This window comes from Anser cygnoides, chromosome 1, assembly GCF_040182565.1.
Source record: "Anser cygnoides isolate HZ-2024a breed goose chromosome 1, Taihu_goose_T2T_genome, whole genome shotgun sequence".
Taxonomy (NCBI): domain Eukaryota; kingdom Metazoa; phylum Chordata; class Aves; order Anseriformes; family Anatidae; genus Anser; species Anser cygnoides.
This window is the reverse complement of record NC_089873.1, coordinates 162,403,998-162,429,858: the sequence shown is the minus strand read 5'-3', so window position 1 is coordinate 162,429,858 and position 25,861 is coordinate 162,403,998. Positions and strand designations below refer to the sequence as shown.

Here is a 25,861-nt window from a genome sequence, read left to right as displayed (position 1 = left end):
ATCTGAACACACGCAGATGGAGTAGGGCTGCAAAGCATGAATGCTCACACCCCAGCTGCCTGCTGGGGTGATGATCTGAGGGCAGTATCATGGAATCAAAATCATAAAATGGTTTGGGTTGGAAGGGACCTCAAAGATCGTCTAGTTCCAAACCACTGCCATAGTCAGGGACGCCACCCAGTAGATCAGGTTGCTCAGGGCCTCATCTAACGTGGTCTTGAACACCTCCAGGGATGGGGCATCCACAACCTCCACAACCACCACAACCAGTAGTAGATATATTGGGTGTCTAAAGTTATTTACTGTGGGAGTTTGCCTGTGGGAGTGAGATTTGTGTGTTTCCATGAGTGAGACAGTTGCTACTGGCAACTGGAGTGGGGCTGGGGTCCTCTGGTGCCACCAACTGGGGAGACTGAGTCCCCAGATCCCGTTACTGGAAGGATTCTCAATGTGTATGTTCAGATATATGATATATTTATATATGTATCCCACTAACAGGCCTTACTCCTGATGAGATACAGAGAGGAGCAAGATGAGACCATTGTGCTTATGTGAGCACTGTCTTTTACCTGTGTTGAACTGTGTGGCTGGCCTCATGTATATGTGTATGTGTGCTGGGTGTATGTGTATCTATTGGGAATATGTGCATAGCCTCACTACTGGTTCAGCCAGTGAAGAGGGAGTCTTGCCTCTCTCTGGCTACTGGATTAATAAATGGAACTATCTGTAATAGTTTTTTGTAGTGCTGGGATTTCATCTTTGATAATACGCCAAACGTGCACTGCAAAGAAAAAATTTTGATAACTGGATTACATCATTGCCACATTCTTCTTTTACACAAACGATCCAAACCCAGTAACAAAGGTGGAATTGCTTATTAAACTTCCCTAATTTGAAGTCTAACTTGTTGTTTGGACACAAAAATTTTATATTCTAACCTATTTACTAGGTATAGTTGACAAAGATATGTAATGGATACTGCAGTATAAAAACAGATCCCTCACTACACCAACAACATAAGAAAGATTAATAAGTAAGATTAATAAGTAAATTAGTAGAGATACACACATACTTCCCCAACAGATGTATGATAGCAGAACAACAGAACAACTTTTTTTTTTTTTTAACCTTTTTTTTGTCCTGTTGTGTTGATCGTAGCAGGAAAAAACACAGGATGATGTTCAAATAGAAATTAAGAAATAATTATATGACATTAATACAAGAAATGGCTTCTTCTTTTATGTTTTTAGAACAGTTTGTCTTAAAAAAAGAAAAAGAAAAGGGGGCGAGAGATGGTCCAAATGTTACTACTCTTAGTTCAGTGTTTTTCATGTGTAATTCTCCATTTTCTTTTCTAAGTACTACTATCCTCTGCAAGAGACAAGTATTAAAGCGGAAAGTGTTCCTTCAGGTTTTATCACTTGTCAGATACTTGAAATATCTGCTTGACTATCCATTTTTATATGATTTTAAATTCCTTGATAATTGGACTCTTGACAGTATTGGACTCTTGACTCTTTGCAGTATGCAAAACGAGCAGAAAAGAACCAAAATCACTACCCTTACACAAAAGGCCAGTAATAAATTGCAGAGAAATCATTAAATTGTCATTATACTTATCATTCCTTCATACCAAGGAAAATTACAGTTATTATTACTTAGGTCCTTTAAAAAAGAACAACAAAAAAAAAAAAAAGGCTACCTCTTTACACAGAGGCTGACTTTATACTTTCTCAATCAAAATAGACAGTTCTCAGTATTTACCATATTTCTTTTTCTTATACTCATAACATATTTCTCTAAACTAGTCAGAAGAGAATTGCAGTGAAAGATTTTGATCTGTAACTAGAAGCTCTTCCAGGCCATGGGAATCAAGGCTCTTTCATTGCTTTATGAACATTAAATACACATTGCAGGTCATCTACTTCATATCTGTCAGTGAGTCAGAAGAATCATCTGCAACTAATACAAGAGCTTCCAGTGCAGAGGCTTACAGACCTGGAATTCTGTTGGTATGGGTGATTCTAGGAAGGTGTGTGTTTTAAGAGTCTGGCATCCAAACTATGTAATTAATATTCTTATCAGTTCATGAGAACTGATAATCTTATGCTATGCAAATTATTTGATGTTTCACACATAGTTATTCTAGTAGAAAAATTTGAACTTTATCACTGTTTGAACTTGTATTAAAAGAGAAAGTAAAAATATTAAATATTTATGAAAAGTTGTTCATAAATATGTTCAACTTTATGTATATATATATATATAATTCCAATGTGAAACATTATTTTTTGTTTTGCCTGATAACATTTTGACTGTCACAACAATCAAAACTCATACTGAACCACCATAATACTTTGCCATCTTGAAGTCTGTATATTTTATACTATTATTTTTGTGTTGCCATGCCTTCCAGAAGTAGAGCTAGATGGAAAATTATAGAGATACAATGGAAAGTGTTGTTCAATGAATAGACTTGTTCAATGTTTTTGTTGAAATTGTTCAATGAATTAACAAATGCCTAACAAATTTGATTTCCTTTTATGATAAGATCACCCATCTAGTTGACCCAGGGAAACCAGCTGATGTGATCTTTTCGGACTTCAGCAAGGCTTTTGACACGGTTTCCCATAGGATCCTACTGCACAAAATGTCCAGCATACAACTTAACAAAACCATCATACGATGGGTGCGCAATTGGCTGCTGGGCAGGGCTCAAAGGGTTGTGGTAAATAGGGCCACATCTGGCTGGCGGATGGTCACTAGTGGAGTCCCTCAAGGCTCCATTTTAGGGCCAGTCCTCTTCAATGTCTTTATAAATGATTTGGATGTAGGACTAGAAGGTGTTTTGAGCAAATTTGCCAACGACACCAAACTTGGAGGAGTTGTGGACTCAGATGAGGGTGGAAAGGCCTTGCAGAGAGATCTGGGTGGATTGGAGAGCTGGGCGATCACCAACCACATGAAGTTTAACAAAAGCAAGTGCCGGGTCCTGCACCTGGGACAGGGCAACCCTGGCTATACGTACAGACTGGGCGATGAGACGCTGCGGAGCAGGCCCGCAGAGAGGGATCTGGGGGTTGTGGTTGACAGCAAGTTGAATATGAGCCAGCAGTGTGCCCTGGCAGCCAGGAAGGCCAACCGTATCCTGGGGTGCATCAAGCACGGCATTGCTAGTCGGTTGAGGGAGGTGATTGTCCCGCTCTACTCTACGCTGGTGCGGCCTCACCTCGAGTACTGTGTGCAGTTCTGGGCACCACAGTACAAAAAGGACATTATACTGTTGGAGAGTGTCCAGAGGAGGGCGACGAAGATGGTGAAGGGGCTAGAGGGGAAGACATATGAGGAGCGGCTGAGGGCACTGGGCCTGTTCAGCCTGGAGAAGAGGAGGCTGAGGGAGGACCTCATCGCGGTCTACAACTTCCTCGTGAGGGGGAGTGGAGAGGCAGGTGACCTATTCACTGTAAACACCAGTGATAGGACCCACAGGAATGGTGTTAAGCTGAGGCGGGGGAAGTTTAGGCTGGACTTCAGGAAGAGGTTTTCACCGAGAGGGTGGTCGCACACTGGAACAGGCTCCCCAGGGACGTAGTCACTGTACCAACCCTGTCTGAATTTAAAAAGCGATTGGACTGTGCACTTAGTCACATGGTGTAAACTTTGGGCAGACCTGTGCGGTGCCAAGAGTTGGACTAGATGATCCTTATGGGTCCCTTCCAACTCGGGATTCACAGATTCACAGATTCACAGATTCACAGATTTCTCTAGGTTGGAAGAGACCTCAAGATCATCGAGTCCAACCTCCGACCTAACACTAAGTACTCCACTAAACCATATCCCTAAGCTCTACATCTAAACGTCTTTTAAAGACCTCCAGGGATGGTGACTCCACCACCTCCCTGGGCAGCCCGTTCCAATGCTTAATAACCCGTTCGGTAAAGAAGTACTTCCTAACATCCAACCTAAAACTCCCCTGTCGCAACTTTAGCCCATTCCCCCTCGTCCTGTCACTAGGCACGTAGGAGAACAGACCAACCCCCACCTCTCTACAGCCTCCTTTCAGGTAACTGTAGAGAGCGATGAGGTCGCCCCTGAGCCTCCTCTTCTCCAGGCTGAACAAGCCCAGCTCCCTCAGCCGCTCCTCGTAAGACTTGTTTTCCAGACCCCTCACCAGCTTGGTCGCCCTTCTCTGGACTCGCTCGAGCACGTCCATGTCCTTCCTGTAGCGAGGGGCCCAAAACTGAACACAGTACTCGAGGTGCGGCCTCACCAGAGCCGAGTACAGGGGCACAATCACTTCCCTCGACCTGCTGGCCACACTGCTTCTTATACAGGCCAGGATGCCATTGGCCTTCTTGGCCACCTGAGCACACTGCTGGCTCATATTCAGCCGACTATCCACCAATACTCCCAGGTCCTTCTCGGCCAGGCAGCTTTCCAGCCACTCATCTCCCAGCCTGTAGCTCTGCTTGGGGTTGTTGCAGCCCAGGTGCAGGACCTGGCACTTGGCCTTGTTGAACTTATATATTCTATGATTGTATGATTCTATGACTTTTTCAACAGAAAAAAATCATATGCTCACCTCCTACAATTTCCATGGGGTTTTATTAAAGATTATACGTGGATAAAGTAGAGCTAAATCAAAACAGAGTAGTTTGACAAACTGAAAGATTTGATTATTGACAACTGTGTTCAACTGGAAAAAAAAAAAAAAGTTATTTATGGAAAAAAAAGTCTTGTGTTAAATACTGGTTTGGTTTTTTTTGTTTTGTTTTGTTCTTTGAAAACACATTTTTTCCACCAAATTTACTTTGATGTAAAATTCCCAGCCAGCCTGAGATACAGTTCCTCCCCTGCTCTCCCATCTATACAAACTGTTTTACTTATTTGTATTGTGAAGTTTTTACTCCAAAAGAGAAAAGAACCTAAATAATAAGATATAGGCTAGCAAATATATTAGAACATTACCCATCTGGTCTGTTTTTAAAAGCACAGGATAGAGAATGCCCCATTACACGGTGATAAGCAGCAAACACCTGAAAACTTGCCAACAAGACCAAAACACAGTTTGTGATATATTAAAAAAAAAAAAAAAAAGGCAAATCAGCATAAAAAAAGTATCCTTACTTCTACAATGTAAAACTATAAAATTAGACATCAGACCTGTAATTATCTGACATTAATGTCAATCACAAATGTAATTGTTTTCTACCTACATATGACAATGCACACCCACAAAGATTTGAAAATTCCTTTCCCACATAAAAAGATTTTTTTTTTTTGACAAGAAATACTTAAACAGGCTAAGAAACATAATTGATCTAATGCAAAGTACTGCAGTGAATCCTCAGTTGCACTTCTAAGAGGAAGTTCCAATGGAGGACAGAAAAGCATAGGTGGTGGTTTAATGAAAACAATGAGTTAAAAAAAAATAAGAAAAAAGTCATGAAGGAAGAAGAGATTTGAAGTTTTTTGTTGTTGTTGTTCTCTGCATAGCCTATCATATATTTCTCTTATAGTCTCTCTGATTTTGAATCTTTCACTTCCTCTTCTGGCTAAATAATTGTTTTGTTAGAAACACATTCAGGTCTACCTTTCAGAAGTTTAAATTACAAGATTAATATAATACATAATTATAATAATTCTTAGGAATTTCCATTAAAAAAAAAGTCCATTAAAAATAATTAAAAATAAAAACACTTCTAATTATAGTTCTGCCTGAGAAAATTGGTTCCACAGTGACTCTGCACAATAACTTAGTGACAGACGTTCCAGGTCAAATCAAAGATCCATTCATTCTCCAAGAAAGACAAAAGTATGTGCCTGGGTAAGAATGTAAGAGTAAGGCAAAATATTGTTGCATGCATTTTTTCTCTTTTTCTGTTATGATAGTATCTAGCTTTGCAGAGCAGATAGGACTATAGGACTACTAACTAAAACTAGCATGAAGCACTGCATTTAAATCAATGAGGTCTGATATTCTTTCTACTGCTCAACATTAATATTTCCCATACCTTCTTTTCCCTGACAACACACTCCAAGAAAACATAGTGGTTGAAAGTTTTGTTTTGTTGTGTTTGTTTTTTTTTTTTTAAAAAAAGAGGCATGAGCTATTTTCTGATATAACCTGTAGTCCAACTAGAACCAAAGACACTTTTATTTGAGAAAACATGTGGATATATGTCTTTTTAAATAGTTCCATTGAGTACTTGTATCTGATCAGTAGGTTTTCTAATACTCATATTTCTTGTCTTTCTTACATTTTTGATGGAGTAGAAAGTGACACAGTATTACCCACAGTAGTTCATGACACAAAATAAGGTGGTAGTAACCAAGAAAGTGAACTGATTTGATGATAATTGATAGAATATCTGTGATGATGTGTTTATCAGAAAGAAATATGCTTACTTCATCAGAGCATAGAAATTTCATATGGTTTTAAAATTCCATTGATACAGTTACAAAGCTGATCCTAGCTAAGTGACAAGTGAAACAGAGGATATAAAAGCTGTTCATACATCTAACATCACCTGGGGAACAGAGCAAATAAACTGAAAATGCAATCTTTTTAGAATAATTTGTTAGGTATAGTAACTTTAAACATTACTTAACTATTTGAAGTACATTCTTTTTTCATCCACAACACCTTTCGTCAGTTTCCAGTGGCCACCTTCTTCTGAGAAGTCTGCTTCAAAACTAATTAACACTAAGTGTTGTTACAAGGAATATAAAGTATTGTGTCTTTTCTGCTAACAAGTCAACTTACCATAGATTCACAGAAGATTACAGCAATTAACAAGAAACTTGATGTTAATATTGACAGTCCCACCAACACCTCTAATAAAAAATAACATATTTTACTGTTATTAAATCTTGAATATTCATAGAGTTTCAAAGGAATTTTAGGAGTATGAAAAACTCTTCATAAGCTTACTGCTGCCAAAAGCATTATAAGAAAATAAATAAATAAAATAAAAACACTCAAAATCTCTGACTATAGATCTAAGAGAAATGGCATATGATTTTTTATCTATTTATTTATTTACCATTGAAATCTATTTATATGAAATAGATAGAGACCTTTTCTCTGAAGAACCTTGCTCCAGCTGTTGCTCCATAATTTGAAAGACTCAAAGTAGCATTTTATGTAAAAAATATTTCTTAATTTACAATTTGCATTAATCATATAGACCACAATAATTTGACTTTCTGACAAATAGAATATATAAAATAATAACTGTTAAAGCCTGGAAGACCCATTGAAAAAGCAAGATTATCACCATCTTTGAAAACAGTATTTCAGGAAAACAGGGTTGGTTCATTAATTGAACTAGTACCAAAAAAAAAAAAAAAAAAAATCAGTCAAGGGTTTAAGATAGTTTCAGTATTTTATTTAGATATTTTAAATATTTCATGTAAAAAAATACTTTTAACAATAAATTTAGGTAACCACAATTCACATGCATTCTGACCTACATCAGAGAAGCACTGTTTAAGTTGTTGCAGCTTTGATATTACTGCTTCTCTGTATCTTACAGGACTTAATTGAAAAGTCTTTATTTCATTTCAGTGTTTGGTGAGTATTGTATTTACCTTTTTGCTTAACTTCATATTGTGGAAGTGTATATAAAGAAAAGAAACACCCTTCTACTTTGTCCTCAAAAATTTTTTGCAGAATCATGTTAAAATCAAAGAAATGTTGGTTGGAAGGGACCTCTGAAGGCTGTCAAGTCCAATTTCCTGCTTCCTGGAGCAGTATTGCTGCTTACTGTAGACCAGCTGAGACTGTACAGAAAAGTCCTGCAAATCTCCAAGGGACTAAGGTTCCACAGACACTTTGGGTAACCTATTTCAGTGCTGTACTACTTCTGTTAGTGAAGAAGGCTACTCTTAATGTCCAGATATCTTTTAGGTGTTTATTATTGATATTGACCTCTATAACCTATACTGTGATCTTCTTTACATGCTTATCTGTGGGAGAAAATGAACTTAAAAAAACAGACATAGCTTTCACTTTTTCAGGAGGCGGTGTCAAGTGAATCTTCAGAACCTCATGTATATATGGTTTGGCTTTAAAGTTAAGAATGGTAGCTGGTCTCGTGCTCACAACTCATGCTGGCTGATCAAAGACAGTACAACAACACCACTAAGTTTTTGCACAATTTTTAAATCTATATGTATCTGTGCAGGCAAAACTATAGACTTCTAATACAATGATGCATAAATCCAGATCTGAAAGACATATTTGCTTAGTTTTAATGGCCCTTGGATTAAGACATGAATCAAAAATTCAGAAGGAATCATTTTCTTTACAGGATTGCTTTTATATAGGAAAACAATAAAAAAATATGTTTATTCTGTGACCATTTTTATGAGTAAAAATAATCATGGAATCTGGGTATGCAAGAAGTCCTGCTGACTTCAGATGACACTTTAGAGCTTAGCGCAGTGACAGATTTCAGCCTATCATACAAGATTATGTTAGAAACTGTAGAACATGATTCAGCCTTCATAACATCATGTATGGCAGTATGAAGTTAGCTATCCTCAGAAGAGCATTTCCCTTCAGAAAATCTGTATTCATGAGCGGTCGATAGACAAAAATCTCCTCTCCCCTACCAACTTTTCTGAGGTTATACTGAGTGCTATTTTTGAGTGTACTTAAAGACACATAACACATGAGGCTGTTAAAGTCTCCCTACCTTCACTTTCATTCCATGACATCTCATGTAATCATTTACCCTTTGTGAACAGTGACATCTAAATGTTACATTTCTGATTTATTAGCATTTTACGTTCATCCTTAAGTCACATGATATAATACTATGGAATATTGAACGTCTTGGGCAAGATGAAAAGAGCCAGCTAAATCTTTAACTGTTTCTCAGAATCTCTTCCACTTCAACACATCACCTTAGAGGTTTTTTGCGGGCCTCCAAATATCCAAGCGTACAGAGTGTCTGGATGCCCATGAACTAGCCCAGCACTGTCAGCCTGAATCTCACATTTTACCAAGTTTTATAAAGATGTAAGAGGACCGTTGGGGTCCAATTTAGCAGATATATTCAAAGGAAATTTGACACACCAGATCTTTTGAAAAGTGTTTCTGCAACTATCTTTTTACAAAAGAACATGATTACATAGACTATTAGTTAAGCCACTCCTTTGTGTTATCAGTGTCATGCCTTTAATTGTTTTAGTCTGAACCTCTTAGATACTTCCAGTCTCCTATGAACTGTATGAACATACTGCACCACAAGGATGGGAATCCAAAATATTTCACTCACAAAATAAATCACAAAGACACAAAATAATTTTGTTTGTTTGTTCCTGCCCATGAAATGTGCATTTTTTTATTTTTTATTTTTGCACAGCAAACTGCATTGTTTCTGCAAAGAGAAAGAAGAGGTGAGTGTCAGATTATATTTGACAATATTTTTTTTTAATATGTCTTAGTATGGAAATATTTAATATGTATTTAACCCAAATATGTATAATTATGAAAGTGTTATATTGGTTTTCAATTAAAAAATGCAAAAATACTGGGATGGCTCTTAATTTAAAACTAAAAATAATAGTTTTATAAGGTAACAAAATAAAAGTTATAGTTTATTTTTAAAAGCAATTTTATGCTAACATCTCTTAGGACAGATTTCTGGATGTATAAAGGGGTCCAGATTTCTTTATATTTGAATATATATACTTCTCTGGAGTTTAGTAGGTAATAAATTACAACTGGAAGATTTTTAAAATACTTATTTCCTAAAATAATTTGTCTCAAAATGAAATAATCTAGCTGAATTGATTTACAAAGGTAAATAGCTGAAGTTACAATGCATAACCTTCTCATTAATATATGAAACTAAGTTGTTTCTTCTTTTCTCTGCTATCATTCCATAACATGAACTAAAAGTAACTGTAAAAGTAGTCCTTGTAGTAGAAATAGGAGGAACATATGCACTCCATCTTGTTGAAACTGATTAAAAAAAAAAATTCATCACATCTTGCTTTCATAGAACTGAACAGCATCTGGTGTTTTACTTTCTTCTTGATGTTAACTGCTTTCCATTAGACTGTGGCTCTTAAGAATTTGTTCTGTTGTGTCAAGAAGCCAAAAGACTGTTAGGAGATGTGCAGGAAAGAAAATGCCGTGCTATATCTTTTCAATATGGCAGTTAAGTTCACCATATTGATTCCATCTACAGCTCATTTCTATTTCAAGTTAAAAACAAAACAAAACAAAACAGAAAACAATGTATTTGATACCATCTCCTGCAACAAGATCAAGAATATCATAAACTTCAGAAAATCAAAAAGGGACAAATCTTTTGAATTATAGTAAGCTCAGTAATAGATCCATTTCCCTGTCCCAAATCCAGTAAGGTATACCAAACATCAGGTGGCAGAGGATCTGAAAACTGAAGGCAATTCACACACACAAAACTTCCCCATGGAGTAGGTTTCAGTTTAGCGCTAGGGTGTTGTCTATGGCAGAGCAGGATTTGTCCATGGTGGAAATTCATTAATGGAAATGAAGGTATTTTATATTTGTATAACATAAAATACAAAGCAGTATAAGAGAAGAGAAATAGACAAAGTCTTCAGCAAGTTTCTCAGATGATCTTTTTAATTAAGACAAGTGCTTGATTGTTTTTAGCCTTGTAATAATTTCAGGGCATTTACCTGAAATGTGCAGATTGTCTTGGTGTGGCTGATGAAGTATATTGCTCTAGAAAATTGCATCCTCAAAATAATAATACAGAATTCCTTCTGATGGTGACTTTGAGACTCAGTCTCTTTTTTTCTTTTTTTTTCCCTTACCACTATGCCCTGTGAAATGACATTTTCATTGCATTAAATACCCATGTTTTATTCACACAGCAGAAATGGATCTTGATAAAGTGTTTTCCCCTCCAAGTTAAACTTATCTTTTCAGCTTAGCATACTATGCAGTTAGCAACCTCTATGTAGGTAGATGTCACATTTTGAAGAGCTGCTATTTAGGGTTATATCGAGGACTTCTTTATCACGAAGAGAGGGGCCAGAACCTGATCCTCTAATTCCAATTAGAAAATCAGTTGCTGAAGGTGAAAAAGGCTTGAGTTCAAAACTTGTAGCTTTAACACATCACAGAGAAAAAGTATGAACTCATTTTCAATTTACAACTTGGTTATAGCAAAGTTGATCTGTCATTCTGATGGAGAAGAGTGTATGAAATTACTGAACCATTTCAGAATAGACAAATAATTTATGTGCAAATTCACAGTTTTTGTTGGAAAGTGTTTTTTTTTGGGGGGGGGGAGGTGTTCCTTTTTTCTGTTCATAAGCTTGAAGAGACATCACTGCAGGTAATATGAATATATTACTAAATAAATACTAAAAGCCTGTGTGAAAAATACCTGTAGCAGGAAGAAACAGGAATATGTTTGACATTTATGAAGTTGAAAATATAAAAGCAGGTTAAAATAAATTAGTGTAATAGATGTATTTATAATTTTTTTATTTATTTTTTTTTTTTAGAGAACAGGTCTATATTGTTATTTAATATATTTTATTCACTCAAATGTGAGGGGAAAAATGTTAATGTTGGTTACTTTGAGGTACCCTAACAACAATAACATAGCTGCCAAGTACACCTGTTTCCCGTACACTCCACTCAATTAAACTGTCGTGCTGACAGGAGAAAAATGGATCCACTTCATTGCAGACTGTCAAGCATTGCTTTGCCTTCCAGCCTCCATTATTCTAGATAAGTGAAATGTGTAAAATCACTTTACTGTGTCTGTGATTGGAAAATAAATAAGTAAATAAATACAAGAACATGGCTTTAGCAACAACAGCAACAAAATCTGAATACCATTCCAACTTTCAAGAAACATCAGTAACAATGTTAGGGACACATTGCTAATTAATATAATGAAAATAAGTTCCCAAGGAACTTTTGGGAACACATACTTCATCCTTCTCCTGTTGTACAATACCTTCCTTATGTTATGATTTTATCAGCTGATATTGATATTCTTCATCTGAAGAATAATCATATAAGGCCAAATTCTTATCCCTTTTTGTTATGGCAATATAAATTTTCCTCCTAAAAAAAAAAAAAATAAAAAATCTCATTCTGTCACTGTCTGAGAATGTTAGTATGAAGGAAGTCTATAGACAGACCTGCTCTCACCTTGTCATACAAACATTTACTACATGGCAGTCCAGCAGGGACAGATGATAGGAAAATGGATGACATGCCACATTCTACTGACTTCTGGATACTGCAAAACCACTTGCAGCGTTACAGACTACCACAGAGTACAGTCACCCTAATATAATGAATGGTGTGAATCACCCTGCTGATGGAAAGCTAAAAGCTAAATCTCTATTTACTTCTGCTGAGTGGTGCTCTGAGACAGCTGTGTAACTGAGTTGCTTTGACATGAATTTAGCTTTTTTTTTTTTTTTTGATTCCTTGAGACTGCAATGCAGAAAAATGTTTTGCCACACAGTTGTCCTCAACATTCTGCCAAGTAACTGTTAGCAGCTAAGCAAAGTGACATCTGTGCATGTGGCAATTGTCTTTAGTCTAAAACTATTTCTCTTAAATCAAAGCCTGAGGGCCTGATTCATCATTTCCCTGCATCTTGCCAATTTCAGAGAATTATTTTTACACCCATTTTTTACTAATGGAAATGACTACTGAAATGAAAGACATGGAAATGCTAAAGTCTGTTATTATATACCATATATGTTGTTGTTTTTTCTCCACATTAATTTAAGATCTCTGAGAATTCACACAAGGATATTTGTGGGTCTGTTTAAAATTCAGAGCTTTCTATTGTCAGTTCTATTGACTGAATTCAATTTTTCATTGTTTCTTAATAGATTATTTTCAGAATTTATTTTTTTTTTAGATGTAGACAATTAGAGCAATTTTAGTGCTCTAAGCCATCTCACCTGGGCTTCAGTTGCCCCTCTAGATGAAAGCAGGGGTTTCTATAGGTTCTCTGACATGTCCATAAAGAGACATGCCACATGTCTCAGATGTGCAAGGACAGCTAAAATAACTAATACTTAAGTTAATGTAAAATTAAAGTAGTTGCATTTTCCCCTTTGTCTCACCCTTACCTCCACAAGTAATACTTAGCATTACCTTTACTTGTCTAGAATAAAGATAGCAAGGAAAAAATATATTGCAACCAGATTTACGCTTCCTCAATACAGAGGTTTTCTAAACTAAATTATTCTCAGCTGTAGAAAGAGGAAAGAATACTTATTTTCTTATAACTAACATTTTGATTCTTGGAAGCTAAGAAGGTTGACTTCCATAGCAAAGTGATGACTTTTTAAAAATATTAATAAGGAAGTTGAATTGTTAACAGAAACAAGTGGTCAGATCCTTGGGTTACAAAAATTAGGATAGCACCATCAAGGTAATTATCTCTATGCAAATTTGAAAGAACTGATAATTTGACTTTTGTATGCAACATAGGAAAAAATTCTGTCAGAAACCTATGTACCCATGTGCAAAGAAAATAAAGAACTCACATATACGTATACAAATAGGTAAGACATTAGCAGTAAGATGAACTAAAGAACATGTCTCTTTTAGTTTATCAAAACTTCAGTGCTAAGTTTGGCATTCAGATGATTCTTAGCTCTACAAATAGAAATTAGGAAAAAAAAAAGAAAAGTTATTCATGCATAGACAATTTACCACAGATTTGTTTAGAAGAAGATAAATGCAGGTCATAATTTGTGTTCTGGCACTGTGTCAACTATGCACAGAAATTGAATGGCCCTACTGCACTCCAGGCAAGATGCTCCTGACCACATGGCAAGAGTGAGAAGCCTTGTCTTCTGAAAATTCCTGAACAGTTCTAAACTTGTGCATGAAGTTGTGACCTTATTCTTTAAAAAGTGACCTCTAAGAAAAAGACATTTAAAAAACTCTTAATTTCATTTTCATTGAAAGAGACCAGTTCCTTGATTTGCTTGAAAGGCAGCCAGGAATAAGATTTTTCTTTTCTTGTGAGTTGAAAAAAAAAAAAAAATACAAAATTATACAGAATAAATAGTACATATAAATCTAGCTAGAATTTATTGCAAAAATAAATCTGCAGTGTTCTACTTTTTTTTCCTATTTTCCCACAACACTATATTCTAGATTCTGCAAAATATAACATTTTTAATACAAACAACATCTAAATATTATTACTGTTCCTCATACATGTGTGTTGTTGCAGTTATTTGGGGTGGGGGTAGAGTTGCTTTTGGGTACTGTCAGTCAGGACCTGCTTTGGCACCTGGAAGCTCCTAGCCACAGCAAACTTATTTCCTCCAGGTATATTTAAAGCCAGTACAGAAGTTATTTATATATATTGATAGACATAAAAATCAAACTTATTAAACACAGCAATATATTTACAGCCGATTCTCAGTAGCTTTTCAAATTGCCCATGATTGTGAGTTGAAACACCAGTGATGCACGCTATTTTATAGCAGCAGCTTAAGAAAAGATTGTCCAAACTTAGGTAAAGCTATCAGATAGGGAAAAGTATGCAAAGGCTTGCTTTTTTTTCTTCTTGTTGTAAGATGTTGCGTAAACATAGATATTTTTCCTTCCTCATGCTGATAAAGAACATATTTGATGAAGTTCCATGTAAAATATTAAGTTTTTGAAGGCTCTGGATGTATGGGTGCATACACAAAAATCTTTCCGTTTGTTTTTAGCTGACATTTAGTATGACAACTTTTCAAATCCTTTCATATTTATTACAAGGGTATGTTAGGTGTTGTTGTAGACAATGGTCATATATGCAGTGCATATGCTAACACCTAACCAATACACTCTAACCTTGTAATTACAAACACAGGTGTTTTTGTTTGTTTTAAGGAATGTAATTAATTTGACAGAAAGAGTACAAGAAAAATATTTTTCCATAGGTTAGGTACAAAAAGGAGAGTGCCATACACACCTTTAAAACATGTTGAGGAATATTGCAATAAGCAGTCTTCCTCCCACAGTTCAATCATACAGTTCATGTTTAACTGGGGATGAGACATATTATCTGCATACAACCGCATGGCTTCCCACAGTGATCCCTGAGTTGTTTTTGTTTGTTGTTGTGTTTTTTTTTTTTGTTTTGTTTTGTTTTTTGCTAGGATTACTGCTGTGCTTAAGTTCTGACTGTTGACTTGTTATTATAAGGCACTTTTATTTACAATGGTTCTAACTTGAAACAGAATTAGAGAAATTTGGCCCAGCCCAATGTGTTATTTCATGTTTGCTGCTCCAAGACTTCCAGGTAGTCAGGCTCAGCATGTAAATTAGCTTTGAGTTCAAAATACTCGTTTTTAGTTTGTTCTAGAAAAACTTTTCTTGGTCTGGAATACATTAGTGTCTCCATTAACTTCAGTTCCTCGTGTGTTCCAGGATAATGAACTTCCATTTCAGGCTGGAGCTGGACAATATTTTTTCGTAGGTACTCTGTGATCCCTAGTTGCTGCAGTTCTCTCTCTTTTTCAAGAATGTTTCTATACAAGCAGCTGGCATCTTGAAAAGACAGAAATTCAGCAGATTGATCTGTAGCTTTATACTTGACATTTGAACCAGTAAGAGGTGAACTATTCTCTCTTTCCAGGAGGCTTCTGCGGAGATGTTTGGAATCTTTAACTTCTTTCTCACTTCCTTCCTCTTGTTGCTCAGTGTGTTTGGGGCTAAAGGATGGACTGTGATAGACCTGAACCATAGGAGTAACCATACGTTGCTCATAGAGAGCTGCAGCTGGGCGCTCCGTTGTGTGGTGTGTTTTCTTATGCCCATACATGCTGTACTGGAGGTGAACTGGGCTACTATCCCTCATTTGTTCATTTGCTTGCTTCTTTTTACATCTTCGCCGCCGATGCAGAACAAGAACAACTATGCCTGCTGCACAAAATACGATAGTTATAAACACAATTAGCAGTCCTAGTATTAGAACAGAAAGTGGGACAGCATCTGTAAGGGACCGCAGGATTGTGTCTGCAGTGTTGGTAGCAGTAGTAGAAGTCACAACTACAAAACTGGCATGAGATGGTAGGGCAGGGCTGTTTAATAAACCTGGACACAAGACTTCACTGTTTAGGGATTTCAGTTCTTTTTTTTCTAGGTGTCCTGGAGATTTACAAAAAATATCACCCATCATTGTGTTCTTACTCAGCTTTTGTATCCATTTTTGTAGCCCAACTGAATCACAGGTACAATCCCAGGGGTTGTCTTCAAGTTCAATTTGTACCAGCATATCCAATTCATCCAAGACATTGCTCACAGGCAGATGAGCAAACTGGTTTGTTTTTAGGTTTAATCTGGTAAGTGGAACCCCTGAAAAGATATGGGGTGGTAAAGTCTGCAGAAGGTTGTTATTTAAGTAGAGGACCTTAAGTTTTGGCATCACATTAAATGTCCCCGGCAAAACTTCTTTGATGGCATTATATTCAAGGTACAAGTATTCAAGGTGCTGAAGGCCAAGAAAGAGATTCTGACTTAGCTTTGTAAGATGATTGCCATTGAGATATAATTTCTGCAGTCTAGTCATATTCATAAAAGATCCTTCCTCGAGGATTTCAATACGATTGTTCCCCAGATGAAGCATTTCCAGGCTAGCATAGTCCACAAGATCTGACTTCAGCAATGTCTGAATAATGTTTCCAGCTAGAATAAGCTTTTTAGGATTTGTAGGAGGAGGTCCTAAATCAGACAAGCTTTCAATATTTCGCTCTTGGCAGTGCATGAGAACTCCTGAGAGCATATGGCTGGTGCAGTGACAGGGAATGGGACAATAGATTCCTGGAGATTGAGTAGTTGGCTTTGAAGTATGAAGCACTAAACCTGGTTCTTTAGTAGGAGCTTTCAGGATAGGAATGACCTTAGTTGATAGGTGACTATCACCAATAGAGGTGGTTACAACCAAGGGTAGTGACCCTGAAGGATCTTCGAGTTCATTGACAGGATGAGTAGGACAAAGTGATTCTTTTTTCAATCGGCTTAAGATGCTGCCTTTGATAACTGGAGGGTTATTGCAAACAACATCACCTATTATTGACTGAGGAGGCATGTTTTCGAGCCATATCTTCAGCTGAAGCAAATCACAGTTACAGACCCATTTATTGTCTTCCAACTGAAGGTCTAGTATTCTACCAATGTGTTCTAAAAAGCCAACATATGGCAGTGTCTGTAATTGGTTTCCACGAAGATCTAAATGGGTCAATGGCACAAAACGAAATATGTTTGGAGGAAGATTCTCAATGGCGTTATCATTCAAAATAAGCACTTTAAGCCTGTTGAGCTTGCTAAAGGCACTTGCTTCAATCACTGTGATGAAATTGTTGTCTGCTTGAAGAAACTCCAAATTTTCCAATCCATTAAATGTATCTTCTTTAAGTATTTCTAAAGAATTGTGATTGATATGAAGTTGCTTAAGAAGGCTGAGACCACTGAAAGCCCCAGGCTCAATATCTGCAATGTTATTAAATCCAAGATGTAGAGAGAGAGCATTAACAAGGCCAGCAAAATCATTCACATGTAACGTAGTCAGGCCATTGTTTAACAGATTAAGATGGAAAGGCCGTGATGGTGGGACATTTATTTCTGATACCATCTTGATGCCTCTTTCTTCACAGTTTATAATCATGGTATCATCCTTTTCTTCACAGGAACACAAACTCTGACAAGATCCTCTGACTGAAGAAAAAGAAGACTCTGACTGGAAAGGGTCAGATGCAACCAGAACTGAATATACCATAAGAATCCAGATCTTCATCTTGCCCAGCAGATTCTATACAAAAAAAAAAAAAGGGGGGGGGGGGGGGGGGGGGGGGGGGAAGGTTGGGAGAAAAAAAAGCAAGAGTCATGATTTCACAATTTGTGGTTTTGTGTTTCTTTCTTTCTTTCAGGGGGTGGGGGGTTGAGGGGTGCTTGCCGCTGACCTGCCTCACCTTTTCTAACATTGTTATATCCTGCAAGGCATTTGAATGATTTCCTAAGCAGAGAGAAATATATTTAGTTTAACATACTGAATCAATAGACACAGTCATAAGAAAGAGTGCTTCAGTACTTTCATGGTGATACACCTAAGTAGGAGATAATCAGGAATGCATTGTATTTATTTATATATCATACATAAACCATTTATATGCCATATGTTTTGACAGTAGACAGAAATAGTAAGTTACTGCCCCAAGCAACTTATATCAAGGCTAATATATTTTGGATTGTTTCTTTGTGTCACCATATAGCATTGCAGATTTTAGTGGTATCTTGCTAAGCTCAACTTAATGTTGTCCAGCTGTTAAAGAGAAGATAAAATATTTGGTTTTATTCAACAATGTGTTGTAAGCAAAAGCCCATTCAGGCAGGATACAGGGAATCTCTCCTTTGGTTCTGCATTATGTATGTAAATTAAAAGGTACTTCCTCTGCAATCCTTGTATCCCCAGACTGAAAAGTAAGTAGCTAAAATATTCCTTTTCCTGTAATTAAATTTTAATGTGCATGGTTTAGTTCATGTATATTTAGTGAAGGCAGGAACACAACACATTTTAAGCCTTTTTAGTGGTGTACAGTGTGCACACAAAATAATTGTGTCCACAATGAAAAAAGAAGAGAAAGTTTACAATGCAGTACATTTCAGAAGAAACAAGTAGGCAAGGAGCAAACAGGTTTTTTGAGACTATTTATTAAGCTCCTTCCAATTATTAGAATTATTAACACAAATATTTTGAAATGTACACAATTAACTTTGCCTTTCTACTTACAAGTCATCACCAGTATCACCAATACATTAGGTAACTTCAATTGTCAGCTGTCAAACTGATCTCAAACTTTGCAGTACCTGAGAAATGCATCATTACAGTACAACTATGAAGTCAAGAGCAAAATTTACACATTGAAATCAAACGTCTGTTATTGTTTGAAATTAGATTATGCTACACTTCACTTGAAAATTCTGTTTCTGCCTGATTAGCAGGAACAAAGATATTTCTTGATATATGAGATGGAGCAAAATATCTGTTTATAATCTTTAATTAAATATTTCCACATTTCCTAAAAGAAATATATATATATATCTTACAGTGGACTGGAAGATTTACAGCACAATAATTTTGGGGTACTCTATTCATTCTAGGACTGAACTAAGCTGGTTTCTTAAAAAATCCAGCTAATAAAGGTCACATGATGTTTCAAAGTAAGCTATTAAAACATGGAATACAAAATGTCACTACAGAATTAACCATCATTACAGAATTAACCATTTGAAGTCTTAATTTCTGAAAGATTAGTTATTCAATTACATGTATGAATATTCTTATAGTGTGGCTAAATGTTTTGTCATTTCTCAGCAATACAGTTTTAATAATCAAATGCCTTTGTTACTAGCAACACTTCAAGGTTTCTCTTACAGTGAGATATAGAGATTTATGTATGCAAGGACTTCAGTGCTCTGTTATGAGCATTACATACATACAAACCACACACGCATATAAAAAACAAACACACACAAAAAAAAAACAAAACACAACAGCAAATGACTGCAGAGTGAACTGTGTTTTTCCTCCATTAGAAATTTCTGATAAGTGGAAGCAGATGTATGAGTTTAAAAGCAGTGATTGCAATTCATAGTATAAGAAAATGCCCTTAAATATATGGTGTTTTATCTCTGTTTCAGTAAAAACAAATATATATATATATATATATATATATTTGTCTCATACAATAGTCCTTGAACTCCAACTGCCTATGTTTAATACGTATAATCTCTTTTAAGTTCTTCCCCCCACCTCCCACCCCAAGAAGTACTGCGGACAGGCTACAACATGCCAAAAATTTACTTTGATGTATGCAGGATAATGCTAGGATCACAGTATGCTACATATTTATTCATGCTTTACATGCATCAATATCTTTTCCTCTGAACCACAGTAAAAAAAATGTAGGCTTTTGACACAGATGCCATCCTCAAGTCTATTGTATGACTATTTGGACTTGTTTGCATACTTTTTTTTTTCCCCTGTAGGGATTCTAGTTTCGAGCTGCATTGAATTCAAACTGTATTTACAAAGTCCCTGAGGAAATGTAAATGAAAAAAAAAAAAAAAGTAATCTGAAAAGCATGTTGCATTCTAATACATATTGAAAAATTTGTTTATAAAAATGAAAGCCCCTCTCTCAAAGATGAAAGTAACAACATTTGTAACCAATTGGAAAACATTCCCATTTTAATCATCATCATACTTCTGTGGGCAACACTGCTAGAATTCTCACACACATATCAATAGACACATACTAAAAATTAATAAGATTTTTTTTTCCCCTTTAAAATTTTTGTTTTGGTCTGAACACTCAGGAATATGTAATGAAACTTTCAGTGGGCTACAACTGTAAAATAAAAACTGCTTTCAAGTAGCATTTGATCAATATTTACTGAATGAATTCACAATAAAATAAATTTTAATTTAAAAACTTAATAAGGCTGACCTTTTTCTGTTTCATGTGGTGAGATTTTTCAGCAAACTCTACGTGGTAACTTAGGTTTGTTGTTCTTATCTACTTTCGTGAAGTCATTACTAACTGCATAATGTAATTGAGCTTTTTCAATATGCTTTCTAAAAGATTAAAAATGTCACAGTCCTTTCTACAAGGGAAAGTTGAATACTTTCAGGAGTAGTCAAATGTTTGTCAAATAATAATAACAGCTTTTTTTTTTTTTCTTTCTTGAACTTTTGTTTATTTACTTGTTTTAATTCATCTACATAAAAAAATGCAAGTTGAGGAATTTCAAAGCCTCCAGTCTGGAACTGGTGATTTCTAAAAGCCTTCAGGAATGTTTATTAAATTCTGAACAGAATCACAGTCAGATGAAGTATTTAAGACCATTCTTGCACTTCAGAAAATAAAAAGAAACACACATTCCTCCCACCTTCAGCTGATTTCAGATCAGTGTTTCCTTAATATACACATTCAACTATCCAGATATACTGTTAACAGATTGAAAAAATGCACCTGGAAGACCGTTTGCAACACAGGGTAAACAGACATTGTTTAGCATAAAAGTTACATTAAGTCATGCAGAAAAATAAATTCAATTGGTAAGAAATTCGTTTCTTATACTCTAAACTAATTAACTAACTAGATTTTTTCTTACCTGCACAGCCGTAAAACTGCCCAAAACACCCAGTAATGCACAGTTGGAGCAGCTGTTTGAATGCAATATAATTTTTCTTTGTGAAAAATGCACTTTGGTCTGAGTTTCTTTGCTGCAAGCTCTGGTAACGCTACAGCTCCATAAAGTCAAAATCCTTGTTCAGAAGACAAAGTACAAAGCTTTCAATTGAAAAAATCTTCCAGACAGAGTGCACATTAGACCATCCTGTAATCAGTTGTCCTTTTTCCTCAATTAAAATTCACAGCATACTTCACAGCTATGCTGACTTTTCTGCATATAGTTAACTGTTTGCAAGCATTTGGATGAAGTAAACAAACAAGATGTTCAGCAGGGCTTTACTTGATCACTTGGTTTGTCTGATTTTTAGATCCAAACTGCTTCTGTCTTCTCTCTGCTCTTTCTAGTCTTTCTTGTTAGCTCAGTTTGTTATTAGTCAGATTGCCAGGGGCTGGGAGGTAGGCGTAAATAAAGAGACTTCTTGGCTTTTGACTCAGCCTTTAAGCCCTTCCCCATCAGAGAGCTTTAATCTGCCAGTGCCATGTAACACAAGATACAGCTCCACCTTGAGACAGATCAGCTCCTCCTTCTCCTGAAACTCGCCTCACCTCCTTTTTTTTCCCCTTATCTAACTGAACCTCGGAAAGTAAAATTCAGCTAAATATCTTGTGGATTGCTATTAATGGATGATTTTGCTAAACAGTAAATGTCTGCTGCAGCTCTTGCCTTTTGTTCTCTTAGACAGATCTTGCACTTATTTTATATCTGCAAATGCTTGCTTTAAAAATGGAAAAAAAAATACAGATTTAATACACTTCACAAAACACACAACAAGGAAAACTTTGTCCTCTGGAAAATATGTCTATCACAATACAATGAAAGGTTATTCAAAAATATGAATGAGACAGTACAGCTTAGTCTAGTCAACCCAGCTTGACTGGGATAGGGATGAGGATTTACAGTTTTACATGCTTTATTTCTGAAAAAAATAAATTATAGAATATTAGTGCTAATGTTTGCACAGTGATTGGAGTCAGTCCTTTTTAAAACTACCACTTGTGTTCTGTAGGAAGAGAACTGGTTTGATCCTAATTGTCTGTTTTACAGATGTTAGTACAGTGTGTTGGTATCCATCCATGTGAGATTCTATTCTATTTGCCCGAAACATTTATTTGATAAAAATTAGTCGGGGGGAGAGGGGTGGGGGGGGGGGAGGTGCATTCTTAAAGGCATGTATTATGTGTAAGGTATTAATATCTTTAGATACAGTAGGACTATGGCAAAATGTTTCATTCATCCAAGGAACATTTTCATCCTCCTTCCTGCGCTGCTTTGGCTGATTTTATATGCTGCAAATACTACTTCCCTGTTCATCCTACTGCCACAAAAACACAGACCAAATCTGTTGTTTGGTGAGTTCTGTTCCTTGGCATGCTTATCTTGTAGAGCAGATCCAACAGATCTGTTCCTTAGGCATACTTATCCTGTAGAGCATACAATTTCTGTTTTGTTTTTCATGTCATGTCTTTGATTACAGATTGTTTATTAGAGGCTCAATACCAGTCAGACTCCAGTAACTTCTTTTGTGCTGATAGGTTTCCAAGTTTCATTGGCCTTTGAAAGGGCATAGTGACATAATGTTCCAAAAATCTTTTCCAAGATATACATACACATATATTGGTATATGTATATATATGTATTGGCTTATTAGAATGAATTCTTTAGTACTTAACTTTCTACAGATAAAATATATAATTTAGCAAAATAACAACAACAGATTAATATTCATAAGAAAAGGTAAGAATTTGATTTTTTTTTTCAACATGTCACTTATTTCATGTTGCTACTTTTAATAAATCTTGCAATTATATCTTGAATGCAAGTGTTTTAAGGCTCAAAGATTCTCATCTGTCTGTAACTGGTCATGATATTCTTTATTCATTTTGATTTTATAATTTGTAAGTCAAATTCTTCCTAATTTTTACTGAATATTTTACCGCTGCTTACACTTCATTTGTAGCTGAATATTTGAGATGGGGGATATCTGTATCTATATATATATTAAAGTCAGAAATGAAAACAACTTTGCTCTGCTTTTAAGTTAATATCCACAAAAGTAAAACCTGATCACAAAAATGTTTCCACAAATCAACTACTAACACCTCCCCATTTCTTAATAATAAATAAATAAAAACAACTGAGAATGATTATTGATAATATTTGTCATTCCTTATAATATATTCACCAGATTTATAAAAAATATGGCCAATGGTGTGTTTTCTACCAAAATTTAAGAATCATTAAGTAGGTTATTATAAGGAATATGATTCTGAAAGCACATGTGCATGACAGGGTTGAACTGACATGTATTTTGCATACTCCACTTTAAACATTCACCTTTATCAATTGATTTGACAATCTTAAAATTTGTGAAGCTGTATAAATAAAATCTAAAATTTTCATCCCTTCCTCCAAAAAGGCCTAAAGCTTTTAGATCATTCCTCTTTTACTTCTTCACTAACTACAGCATCTCCACATAGAAATGAGGAGCCTGTACCATTCTAACTATACATATATTATACAGAACTCTCCCCCAGGTACTGAGTTTTATTTCTTATATATCAGATGGTTTTCTTTCATATAGATGGAAGTTACAATGCTGTTAAGAATGGCCTTGTATATAACCCTTTCCAGAGGATGATTGAATCCTGTGTAACATGCTTTATTAAATTCTGTGTTATATGGTAAGCTGTGCAGGCTTCTATAACTGTATACATTACAGAGAAAGCAACTAAGAATGAATTACATAATTTCTAAATTTTGGTATGACCAGAAAAAGCCTGGGAAGGTTCTTTTGGAATACTTTGTTTTCTTTTGATGATGAAGGTTTTAACAATTCATTCCTTCCATTCAGAAAAATTCTGAAGGCTAAAGGGAAGTCTGTGAGAAGTAACAGAAAGCTTTCTCATGTTCTTTCAGTCAGAACTTACAAATACCACCTCTAAACTACCTGGTGTTTTCTGCAAACTTACTGAGGGTGCACTTTATCCCCTTGTCTAGACCATTGATATCCCCTTGTCCAGATATTTATGAGAATTGACCCCAATACTGAGCCCTGGGGGACACCACTTTTGACCAGCTCACAACTCGATTTAACTCTATTCACCACAGCTCTTTGGATCCAGTCACCCAGACAGTTTTTACCTGACAAAGCATACACCCATCCAAGCCATGAGAATGCTGTGGGGAGCAGTGTCAAAAGCTTCACTGAAGTCTAGGTAGACCACATCCACAACATTTCCCTCATCCACTAAGCGTGTCACCTTGTCACAGAAGGAGATCAGGTTCATCAAGCAGGACTTGTCTTTCATAAACCCATGCTGACTGGGCCTGATCGCCTGGTTGTCCTGTATGTCATGTGATGGTGCTCAAAATGATCTGCTGCATGACCTTCCCTGGCTCCAAGATTAGAATAACAGGCCTGTAGTTCCCTGGATCCTCCTTCTGTCCATTCGTGTAGATTGGCATCACATTTGCTAACCATCAGTCAAGTGGGACCTTCCCTGATAGTCGGGACTGCTGATAAATGATGGAAAGTGGCTGGGTGAGCACTTCTGCCAGCTCCTTCGGAACCATTGTGTGGATCCCATCTGTTCCAATATTCTTGTGTGCATCTAAGTGGAACAGCAGGTCACTAAACATTTTCCTTGTGGATTATGGGGGCTTCATTCTGCTCCCCAACCCTTATCTACCAGCTCAGGTGGCTGAGTACTCAGAGAACAACAGGTTCTACTACTAAAGACTGTGGCAAAGAAGGCAGTAAATACCTTAGCCTTTTCCTCATCTGTCATCACTATTTTTCTCCCCACATCCAATAAAGGATGGAGATTTTCCTTAGTCCTCCTTTTGTTACTAATGTATTTATAAACTCATTTTTTATTGTCTTTAATGGCAGTAGCCAGATTAAGCTCCAGTTGGGCTTTGACCCTTCTAATTTTCTTTGTGCATAGCCTCATGACATCTTTGTAGTCTTCCTGAGTGACCTGCTCATTCTTGCAAAGGTCATAAACTTTCTCTCTCTCTTTCTCTCTCTCTCTCTCTTTTTTTTTTTTTTTTTTTTTCCCCCCCTGAACACTAGAAACAGATCTCTATTCAGCCAGGCCAATCATCTTCCCTGCTGGCTCATCTTTTGGCACGTGAGAATGGCCTGATGCTGTGCTTTTAAAATTTCCTTCTGGAAGAGTATCCAGCCCTCCTGGAGTTCTTTGTCCTTCAGAACTACCTCCCAAGAGTCTCTGCCAAACAGGCACCTAAAAAAACAAAGTCTGCCCTCCATAAGTCCAAGATGGCAGGCCTGCTAACCCCCTTCCTTACTTTTCCAAGAATTTAAAACTCTATTATTTAGTGATTGCTATGCCCAAGATAGCCTCCAACCTTCACATCATCCACAAGGCCTTCTCTGTTTGTAAGCGAAAGGTCCAGCAGGGCTCCTTCCCTAGCTGTCTCACTCACCAGATATGTCAGGAAGTTGTCTTACACAGGAGTGTCCTACACTGTTTGCTCTCTGCTGTATTGTGTTTCCACCAGACATCTGGTAAGTTATCTGATTTGTCTTTATATAACATGCTAACAGCCTGAAAACCTCTTTAATATTCTACCTATGCTCCCTTTT

At 36.3% G+C, this 25,861-nt stretch overlaps 1 protein-coding gene across 2 annotated transcripts; it reads right to left on the bottom strand.

Annotated features, from left to right (window-relative positions):
* Positions 1 to 14,034: 14,034 nt before the first annotated feature.
* On the bottom strand, positions 14,035 to 21,707 carry SLITRK6 (SLIT and NTRK like family member 6). Of its 2 annotated transcripts, XM_013193804.3 has the most exons (3): positions 21,172 to 21,707; positions 17,968 to 18,011; positions 14,035 to 17,807 (listed from the first exon to the last, which is right to left on the bottom strand). In XM_013193804.3, the coding sequence occupies exons 2-3, from the start codon at positions 17,977 to 17,979 to the stop codon at positions 15,273 to 15,275; spliced, it is 2,547 nt and encodes an 848-aa protein (XP_013049258.2). In that variant the 5' UTR covers positions 17,980 to 18,011; positions 21,172 to 21,707; the 3' UTR covers positions 14,035 to 15,272. The 2 variants fall into 2 exon arrangements, with proteins under 2 accessions (XP_013049258.2, XP_013049259.2); XM_013193805.3 differs by lacking the exon at positions 17,968 to 18,011 and having other exon boundaries at positions 21,172 to 21,706.
* Between the last annotated feature and the right edge of the window lie 4,154 nt (positions 21,708 to 25,861).